Source organism: Palaemon carinicauda, chromosome 13 (genome assembly GCF_036898095.1).
Source record: "Palaemon carinicauda isolate YSFRI2023 chromosome 13, ASM3689809v2, whole genome shotgun sequence".
NCBI lineage: Eukaryota > Metazoa > Arthropoda > Malacostraca > Decapoda > Palaemonidae > Palaemon > Palaemon carinicauda.
Genome location: NC_090737.1, coordinates 25687364 through 25698749, shown reverse-complemented (window position 1 = coordinate 25698749; position 11386 = coordinate 25687364). Strand labels below are relative to the sequence as shown.

The 11386-nt window shown below is 34.7% G+C and overlaps 2 protein-coding genes across 4 annotated transcripts in view; both read left to right on the top strand.

Annotated features, from left to right (window-relative positions):
* LOC137651470 (glycoprotein-N-acetylgalactosamine 3-beta-galactosyltransferase 1-like) overlaps positions 1 to 3417 on the top strand; it is a 19807-nt gene extending 16390 nt beyond the window's left edge. The window contains exons 6-8 of the mRNA XM_068384694.1: positions 1820 to 1930; positions 2597 to 2745; positions 3304 to 3417. Coding sequence (XP_068240795.1) covers positions 1820 to 1930; positions 2597 to 2745; positions 3304 to 3417 — 374 coding nt within the window. The remainder of the gene's footprint in view (positions 1 to 1819; positions 1931 to 2596; positions 2746 to 3303) is intronic.
* Positions 3418 to 9528: 6111 nt separating this feature from the next.
* Positions 9529 to 11386, top strand: part of LOC137652230 (vesicle-trafficking protein SEC22a-like) — a 58947-nt gene continuing 57089 nt past the window's right edge. The window contains exon 1 of one of the 3 annotated variants that reach the window (XM_068385465.1): positions 9529 to 9588. In XM_068385465.1, coding sequence (XP_068241566.1) covers positions 9544 to 9588 — 45 coding nt within the window. In that variant the 5' untranslated portion in view covers positions 9529 to 9543. The other 2 variants (XM_068385468.1, XM_068385467.1) reach the window with 2 other exon arrangements.

Below are 11386 nucleotides of genomic sequence, written 5' to 3'. Positions count from 1 at the left end.
AGAAATTTAATAGACCGTAAGTTTCTGTCCAACAAATTAAGATGAGAATCAGCAGCTGAAGACCAGACAGGAGAACAATACTCAAAACAAGGTAGAATGAAAGAATTAAAACACTTCTTCAGAATAGATTGATCACCGAAAATCTTGAAAGACTTTCTCAATAAGCCTATTTTTTGTGAAATTGAAGAAGACACAGACCTTATATGTTTCTCAAAAGTAAATTTACTGTCGAGAATCACACCTAAAATTTTGAAAGAGTCATACATATTTAAAGAAACATTATCAATACTGAGATCCGGATGTTGAGGAACCACCGTCCTTGACCTACCTACAATCATACTTTGAGTTTTGTTAGGATTCAACTTCATACCCCATAATTTGCACCATGCACTAATTCTAGCTAAATCTCTATTAAGGGATTCACCAACCCTAGATCTACATTCAGGGGATGGAATTGATGCAAAGAGAGTAGCATCATCTGCATATGCAACAAGCTTGTTTTCTAGGCCAAACCACATGTCATGTGTATATAGTATAAAAAGTAATGGGCCAAGAACACTACCCTGTGGAACACCGGATATCACATTCCTATAATCACTATGGTGCCCATCAACAACAATTCTTTGAGATCTATTACTTAAAAAATCAATAATAATGCTAAGAAACGACCCACCCACTCACAACTGTTTCAGTTTGAAAACAAGGGCCTCATGATTAACACGGTCAAAGGCAGCACTAAAATCAAGGCCAATCATACGAACTTCCCGACCACAATCAAGGGATTTCTGTACAGCATTGGAGATTGTAAGAAGGGCATCACATGCTCCAAGGCCTTTACGAAAACCAAATTGCAAACTAGGGAGTAGATGATTACCTTCAGCAAACCTATTAAGACGTTTTGTCAGAAGACGTTCAAAAACTTTAGATAATATGGGAGTTATGGAAATTGGGCGGTAATCAGTGGGACTTGAGCTACCACAAACACATTTACATAGAGGAGTAACATTACCAATTCTCCAACTAGTGCTAAAAGCTCCTCTTCTTGCTAACTTGCGCAAAATAACAGATAACTTTGGAGCTAAGAAATCTGCTGTCTTTATAAAAAACAAAGGAAAAATACCATTTGGGTCTACACCTCCATAAGCATCAAGGTCCATCAACAGAGCTTTAATCTCACGAGATCGAAAAGCTAAACTAGTTAGTTTAGCCTCAGGAAAACAGGAATGAGGAAGTTCAAGTTTTTCATTACTCTTGTTATTTCTGAAATTCCTAGGTCTATATGAGTGGAGTGGCTGCAAGGGGTTAGTGTAAATTGCCCCATAATCAGTTTCATAGGAAAAATAGGAAATTCGGTTCCTGATAAATTTTTTGCCATGAATGCTGTGAGCAGGTTTAAACTTTTAAGGTAATTACCTTGGTTTGGGGCAATTTTCATGGTTTCAAGGTAATTCTAAGGTAATTTCGGGCTTAAAATTTAAGGAAATTGGAAAAAGTTTTAAGGTAATCTAAGTTAAAAAGCAGCAGCATTTAAGGTAATGGCCACATGGCACATGCTCGAGTTTAAAACCTGTTTCAGACAGTTGTGAGAAATGTGACAAATAAACCACACGACAGTTTTTTTTTTTATATCTTGTAGGAGTTTTGCCAGTAATTTCCTACCACATCCATTTCAAGCGCTTCATACTCTTCTTGCAGGAGCTGCATAAAGTCTCTCCACTTAATTTAAAACATAGAATGACCCCCCTCCCCAAAAAATTGAATGTATACTGCATCAAGACTTTTCTATAACATCCATTTCAAGTGCTATCTCTTCTTGCAGGAGCTGGTTACGTCTTGAGCCAAGGTGCTCTGAAGATATTCGGTGAAGTTATTTACCCAGCCGCAAATCCCTGTCACGGGAGAACTGTTTCCAATGAGGATGTCATGATGGGTGGGTTTCCAGTTGTTAGGAAATTACCATAATATCATTAGTTGTTCATTTTTATCAAACGTACGTAGTGATGATTTTGAAGGTTTTTAGAAAATATATATGATATATTGATTTAACTGACTTTCATAAAATAGTAATGAATGATGTCTAAACTTAACAAATAATGCACACACACATACACACACACACACACACATATATATATATATATATATATATATATATATATATATATATATATTTATATATATTTCACAAATATATAAACAAAACACACCAAAACAGAAGTACACGCACGTGCATACACACACAGACATATATATATATATATATATATATATATATATATATATATATATATATAAATCTACATATATATATATATATATATAAATCTATATATATATATATATATATATATATATATATATATACATATACATACACACACACACACACACACACACACATATATATATATATATATATATATATATATATATTTCACAAATACATCAACAGAACACACCAAAACAGAAGCACACGCATGTGCATACACACTCACACACACACACACACACACACACATATATATATATATATATATATATATATATATATACATATATATAACATCATTTTAAAAGCATTAATATTCATTGTCAGGTGTTTGTATGACGAGATCTGGGATTATGTTGGGTGATACGAGAGACGAACTGGGAAGGCACAGATTCTATCACAATAAACCCGAAGATTACATCGATGGAAAATGGCAGAAGTGGTTTCCTAACATGATGAGATACAGATATGATAAGGTAAATACATATAAATTCATGGAGAGAGAGAGAGAGAGAGAGAGAGAGAGAGAGAGAGAGAGAGAGAGAGAGAGAGAGAGAGAGAGAGAGAGAGAGAGAGAGAGAGAGAGAGAGAGAGAGATTGTCTGGTTTTTAAAATACTTTTTATATTTCTAGGATCTTATTGTTTTTTATTTTCAGTTTGTATTAATTCAAGTAATTTGAAGAGTAGTGAAAGAATGAAGCTGGTGTTCATCTAGGATTCTAGATAACAATAAATGAAAAATATATGTTCTGTATATATATATATATATATATATATATATATGTATATATACATATATATATATATATATATATATATATATATATATATATATATATATATATTTATATATATATATATATATATATTTATATATATATATATGTATATACAGTATATATATATATATATATGTGTGTGTGTGTGTGTGTGTTTGTGTGTGTGTGTTTGTGTGCGTTTGTGTGTATGTGTTTGTAAATATATAAAACAGAATCTTACAACGAATTTTACTGATTTCAAATATCTTTTCACAGGGAATCAACAGCTTATCTGAAACGTCCGTATCTTTCCACACCTTCAAGAATTCCTCCCACCTGTACTTCCTTGAAAGGTTAATTTACGAAACGAAAGTTTCGTCCTGCGATTAAAATAGTCTAAAACAAGCACTACTTCTTGGGCCTTCAGTAAGATTTTTTTTTTTTTTTAACTCGTAGCCTACCAAGATTAAAAGTTCCATCTTGAAAACATTTCTCGTCTTGGCTGGATAAGATGGACAGCAACTACGAAAAGAATGCGGCCAAAATTTTGGTGAGGTATTAACAAGCCAACGGAATGAGGTCTTGAGGGGAATAGCATAATGCTAGTGTAGACCTCTGGACTCCGTCCACTCAAACTGCACGATCCTATTGACCTCACGCCCCCTGAAGGACTTGGGGGCTATGACTCTTCTAGTATAGAGTCCCCGTCAGGTGGTAAGCTCCAGAAAATCTAAAGGAGAAGAAGAAGAAGAAGAAGAAGGTTATGGACGAACCTCTCATGTCCCCAGGACATGAGACTGAAATAAATAAATTTATTGTGCCTTTGTAGATTACAAAAAAAAAAAAGCATTTGATGGTAAGGTCATCACTGTTATATATAATATGTATGAAGATGCTAAATCCTGTGTCAAAGTAGGTAATTCAATTTCAGAATTTTTCCCATGTAATATTGGTGTAAGATAAGAAGAAAACCTGTCGCCTCTTCTATTTGCTGTGTACTTAAATGATTTTGAACAATTTGTTAGCAGGAACTACAGAGAACTTGATTTGTGTGCTTCAGAAATACGGAAAAACCTCAGTGATGACGATATTTAGGTGTTCTTAAGAATCTATGTCCTTTTTATGATGATTATACTATTGTTATGGCTGAATCAGCTGAAGATTTGCAAATTGCTATAACTGCTGTGTATGAATATTGTGAATCCTGGTACCTAACAGTCAACACCGCTAAGACAAAAATAGTTATATTTTCCAGAGGCAAAGTCAGATCACATACTCCTTTCGTGTTTGGTAATGCAGAGCTGGAAGTAGTAGATGATTATGTATATTTAGGTACAACTTTTAATTTTAATGGTTCATATTGCAAGGCCATAAATACACAGGTTACACAGGCCCAGAGAGTAATGTATAGTCTGCTGACAAAGGCCAGAAAACTGTGTGTGTAGATTGCCTTACCTTGTGTAAGACACGGGCTCTTGCGTTGGCAGCCCGTAAGAGAATGTTATTTGAAATTGGCTAATTTAAATTTGTAAAAGGAGATTTGCAATCTGAATAGGGTTAAAGTAGTTTACGTTAATGCTAGAGGGGTTCAATTAAACAATTAGATAATATATTACTTTACAGGTTAATAGTTTAAACTACGTTTAAATTTGTTAAAGGAGATTTGCAATCTGAATAGGGTTAAAGTAGTTTACGTTAATGCTAGAGGGGTTCAATTAAACAATTAGATAATATATTACTTTACAGGTTAATAGTTTAAACTACGTTAAATTTAGATAGCCGAAGCTAATGATGTAAGTCCAAAAAGTAGTGGTAGTTTCGAGTGAACTGCTTATCCTCATTCAGCAGCCTGGAAGTTGGTTCCCAAGTGGGGGTAATGGTAATATTCCAAGCATCCCACGGGCTGGCATTTGCATAACAAATACCAAGTCAATGCCCGTATAGCTGAATGAGGGACAGGTCCCTCTTGCTGCCACTAAGCAATACGGCAGGAGAAAAGGGGAGAGGTTGACTGGCATGGAAACGGAGAAAAGGCCCCAGTAGGGAGACTCCTCTTTAGGTCCACGAAAAGGAAACTTGTTGATAGACAGAGTCTATCGAGTAAGAGACAGAAAACTGTCCTTACCAGAGGATATAAAATGTGAACTCTTTGACCCTTTGGTCACCCCAGTTCTTTTATGTGGAAGCGAAATTTGGGGGTTCCAAAAGCTAAATTTTTCATAGAAAGTATCTAAAAAGTATTCTTCAGATAAAGAAGCAGTCAGCAAATTGTATGGCTTACGGAGAATTTGGTTTAACAAGCAAAATTGAAAAGAGAATGGTAAACTTTTGGATAAGGATCAGTCAAGATAAACGACATAAGTTATCCCACACCATGTATTTACTATTAAGAAAGTTGCACGATAGCAATGAGCTCAAGTCGAAATGGATTGTAAAAATTAAAAGTCTTCTAGACAAGTATGGTCTATCTAATATCTGGAACAACACATTTCCTAACCCAATTACTATTAAATTCACATTGGCTGTTCCAGATATTAGATAGACCACAATTGTCTAGAATACTTTCAATTTTTACAATCCATTTTAACTTGAACTCATTGCTATATATGTGATATAGATAAGCAGAATTTATTATGTGAAATTAATGAAAATAGGTTATACTCTAACTATAAAGTATTTAAGACTGAATTAGTCTTAAGCAAATATTTAATCAAACTGGATTATAATGACTGGAAGTATCTCAGTAGATTTAGATGTGGTAACCACAGGCTTCCTGTCGCTAAGCGATACTCGGCTTCCCAAGGGACAAAAACATGCCCAATGTGTAATACCCAGGAACTGGCCGATGAATACCATTATACTCTGGTGTGTCATTTTAGTAGCCTCAGAGAATTGTCTATAAAAAGATATTATTACACTAGACCAAATAGTATAAGGTTAAGTCAGTTGTTTAAAGTAGAAAATAAGAGAGAATTGTGCAAGCTAGCAAAGTTTGTAAAAATAATAATGGAACAGTTTTAGTTATATATCATTAGTTTTTTATCTAGTCCATATGGGCTCATGCCCCCATTATACATGGCATATATGGGTATACGGATATATGTACAGTATTGTATAGATATGTGAATAGAAGTAGTTGTGCTTCTTTTCACTGCCATCTTGCACTATTATTGTAAGTCATACTATATTCTTTTTATATTTTGTAATGTACTCTCATACCCTGAAAGGGGTCGCTAGAGTTAATAAAATCCTTAAATCCTTAAATCCCGATGCGCCACTCCAATGCCTTCTATCAAAAGGATTTTGGAATATTCCTCTAATTTCTCTACCTCGCGTAGAATACTAGCATTCAAGAAGGAAATTTGTGCACCTGTGTTAATTAACTGTACATCTTTTATCTTTACGAACACAATCAGTCTACCGCTATTACCATGTTTACAAACACAAAATCTCTTTTGGATTATCCAGATAAACAACATTTTCATATCTTTCGTCTATTGGTTTGGTCACCCCATCGACATCACTCCTCTCATGATTACAATCATAACACTTCCTCTCAAAAACCCAATTATAATGAACACCACCCAAACACTAAATGTAATATTTTCACTTTTTTTCACGCTTTCACCACGATATACAACAGTTTTCTCCATTCCGTAATGTAAACACACTACAATCTTATACAACCGATTCATCTACCAAAATCTCTTGAAAAGGCAATACTCCAATCATACACATTGTTTCAATTCCCTACGATACTTGTTTGCGTTCATCAATCCGATTTCTTCTGGTCTCTAATTACTCTCGCCCTTAATTTATTCACAGCCATGGAGATAATTAAAGATAATTCATCCTTTATCCCATGTTCCAGACCATACTAAACACCCTCAAACGTCGAACCATCACCTCCTTTACATGATTTTACTAATCATCAGAACTTAGGCAAGAACATAGGGTTCACATTCTATACCGTACTTACATTTCTGTCTTCTGGCAACCGTGTCATTATATTAGCAATCTCATTCCTTTCACCAGATATAATTTTTCTACTCTCTCTCTCTCTCTCTCTCTCTCTCTCTCTCTCTCTCTCTCTCTCTCTCTCTCTCTCTCTCTCTCTCTCTCATCCTTAGCTCACAAGAATGGTGAGGGTTGCAGACACCGTAAGAAACTATCGAGCTTGAACGGATCTCTGATCACACTCGAGCAGATAGCAATGCAAGGACGTTTCCGATAGACCACCTCAATCCTCGTTTAGTTCGTGTCCGTGTCTCTTCGTTCATCCCCATAGTATTAAGCCAGAAACTTTGCCATAACATTCGTCGTGTTACTCGTCAATGCATCTTCATACGTCTTGGGCTATGGGACACTTGTCTCTCCAATTACTTCCCAACATACACACTACTTCCATTCTTCATATACAAATCACTTTAAAATTCACGATCTTCCACTATTTCCAACACATCATCCCATTTCAATCTTTCATTTTCCCATCCCACTTTCCCCTTCCTTTTTAGATTCATAAACTCACACTTACTGGGAGGTACAGCAGCAAGTAACATTTTCATCAACACCTTACATTTAGTTATATTTTCATCCCCAAACTTCTTCCTTATTAAAGTTTCCAGTCTATGTCATACATTTCCACTCCACTGTCTATTTTTTCTCTATTCTCGCCTCTTCAAACTCATTCTTTTTACATCAGCTTTCATTCTTTTCACCTGACCAATCAACCTCTTACAAATTCATATATCTGATCACCCACACCCATGATTTTCCTATGAAAACTAGCCAGATTCCTTTCCAAAAACTACCAAGTTCTTGCACCCAAAACCTGTTATTCTCACCACACACACACACACACACACACACACACAAAGGAAAAAAAGCACTACTTTCTGAATACTCATCTACATCCCTCACTTCTCTATACGTGGTGCTTTTTTAATCAAAACACCTTTTTGAAGTTCTTTATACTCACGCCCACTCTCTGACTTAGTCTATTCTATTTTAAATAGACAAATAAAGGTCTGCACATATTGCAGCATGTTCTTATATCCTGACAGACAAAAACACACGAAGCTTTCTGTTGTGTTTTGACATTCAAACAGGTCCACATACGACCAATTATAATTCAAGCAGATCACAAAAACAGGCAAATGGAAGGGAAGACACTAACAACATTGGATTGGATATCCTCGATATCCTGGAAAAGAAACCAAAATTGTGGAAAATGGCAAATGGGAGAAAAAAAAATTATTCAAAAGAATCTAATAAAAACTAATACAAAATTTTTCATGTATTCTTTAGAGTGCCCCATAAATTTTGGTTCATTGGGATACTAAGTTAGTTGAACACTGAAAATTTGTTGGATATTTTTGCAAGCAAGTTGATAGCAAACCCAGTATCAAAATATCACTTTTCACATGAACAAGAGAGCTCTTGTAAGTTTATTGATTTAAGTCTTAGTTTTTTTTTATATTTTTTTCATGGATATAAACGGGAAATAACACAATGACAGATAAGGAACTTGAAATAATTCCTCTGGTTGTGGGAACTCTGATAGAAGTTTAGCCTACAGAGATTTATCAAGTTCAAATTATAGCCTATCATACATGCGTGAATCACTAAACTTGAATTTCATATAATCATACTTTGTTGTATTTACTGACTATATTTGTATGTTGAAACTGGATGATGAAATTCAAAATCTCTCTAATTTTGCTCTGGATCGTTTCGTCTCGACTCAGAAGTTGAGTGGACTTGTCCCTCTAACATTATATCTAGGCCTACGTTAATATTGGCTGTGACTCATTGCTTATCTTAGAAGCTCTCTTAATAAAAGTGTTCTCCTATGGTCCATATATTAGTAATGTGTTTTGCTGTTTGCTAGCTAAAGCAATGCAGTAGAGAGATAGATAGAAAGTTCGAGGTGTGAAGGTGTGGGGAGGGGGTGTTACGAAGTCTGTTGTGGTCCTCTGTACACTATCGACTAAAAAGAAAAACAAAAAACAAAAAAAGCCCAATTATTATAATTAGCCATTATCAAGGAACTACTAACCAAAATCCCTCGGCAATTATTCACTATATTATTATCATTCAAGCTTTTTGTTTAACTACCATTCCCTAGTTGATAAATTCGAAATAGCCATCAAACTACTTCCAATCATTATATTGTCTACAATTCCTTTCAAGAATTTTCGAGAAGCCCAAGTAGGCATAATTTTCAAGTAGTCTAGACAGTCAGAGACGGGAAAATTTGACCAAATATATATTTGTATTATCCGTAGTTTTCTTTTTCTTTTATTATTATTCGTAGTTTAGCATGGCCCACGTCATAACCCCTGAAAACTAAAATCAATGAACGCTAAGCTCCTTAGTAAAACTAACGATTATACGGTGGCGTCCTTATTGAAGCAAGTGAATAAACTCGGACTTCCTTAACTAAACCAACGAATAAATCGGGGTTACTTCATTGGCTCATTGTATTTTGAAATGAACGCTTCCTTTCAACCTTAAATGTCATCGAAAGAAACGCCCCTACTGACACGACATCGCCAGATAGTAAACAAACAAGGTTACTGTTTTTGTCAGCTGATCGCTCCCTTTGCTCCATATTAGACCACCACACATACGGTTCCAGTATTTTCCTAATATAAGTTAAGGTAACATTGTCCTGCCATGGGTATTTCTGCAACACAGGTAAAATTAGTATTAAAGTGAAGGGTGAGCAATAGCCTTATAAGTTCTGTGGAACCAAAGATAAGTCAGGCTGTTGGGGTCAGTGTAAGATAGGCTAGTCTGCCGTAGGAAAAAGTCAATCTTTCTTGCCTGTCAGTTTGATTGGCATAATAATCAGCTGGGAGACCTGGAAGCTGTCTAGGAAGAAAATTAAACTTAACCCTCTCCCACATTATTTTTTTACTGTGCTTATTTTGAGCTACTAATGTCCTTGGTCAACGAGAAGTCCCTTATATCTATGTTATTGAGTTTATGACGTAAAATCATAGAATATTACAATAAACAATTTGTAAAAAACAAGGCCTTTACATAGTGTATATCATTGCTTTGAATGCTTTTAATAATGATTTGTGTTGCAAATACCTATTTTTTTAGTATAATGGGTTGATTACTATAACTGGAAGGCTAGGGGTTTGTGCTAGGTATTTTTATCAATAATGTTTGAAATGTCTAAAAATACACCATTTACTAGTCTTATTGGTATTATTTTACTGTATTACAGGGCAATGTAACCTAGGAAAAAACTTTTTTTGTTTATGCTGTTCATCATCAGCAAAAACTTGTCATAGTAATAAAAAAAGCTACAGCAATCCAAACCCAGTAACAATAAGGAAATATGATCAAAATATAAAAGCTTTGGTTTTCCAGGTCTTCAGGACGTATAGAGAATGTGATTTTTTCCAACCTATAGTCTATGGAGACGTTCGTATCTGTGTTCATTGTGCTACAAAAATCTCCATCCTTGATTTTTTTACCTGTATGTTGGTACACTAAATTATGCTAATAGTATTTAATTATATAATGGTTTTAGATCCACTGTAGCTCACTTCACTTGGGATTCTACATTATCTCGTTTCTATGTTGAGGCAAGCGGAACATGTTTTTGCTATGCGCGTTTGCTCTTGGGGCTAGATATTTTGGTGTTATTTTAATTATCTAATTTATCCCTTGGTTTATTGGTCTATGCCTTGCAGTAACTTGTTGCTCTCCCAATTAAATATCTCATTGCTCTGATGTTTTGGCAAGCAGAACATGTTTTGCTTCGCGGGTTAGCCTAGTGAGCTATTATTTCGTCGATATTTGAATTGTGATTTTTAATTGATTTTGAACAGATATATGGTCCAAATTTAATCTTGCTCGACATAAGATAAAACAGAACAACAGCAAAATAAATCACTTCTATCATGATACTTTAAAATATTGTATAATTGACTGAATAAAACCATTGATATACAAACTTAACAAAGGGGTGAATACACTCCTAACAAAGGATTGAGTTGTAGCTTTGCGCTCTAGCTTCTGCTTGAACATTGGACTTAGCTTCTATTTTCCATTATCAGACTAAGTGTACCATGCTTTTCTACCGTAACCTATCATTGTTAACATGATAGATGAAATAAGAACTTTAATTACATTGTATACTGTATTCCAATATTGAAGTCAAATAACTAAGAGGTTTAGAATATAAAACGCTGAGTCCTTTATTAGGTTTGAACAAATAACTTACGAGTGAAGCACCACATATAAGTTTTTTTCTGAAGTGTTTGGTGGGAGGAGGTTTCCGTACCAGGTGCCTAGGTAATGATAAGAGCAAAACGCGAATTTTTTTTTATTGAAATCT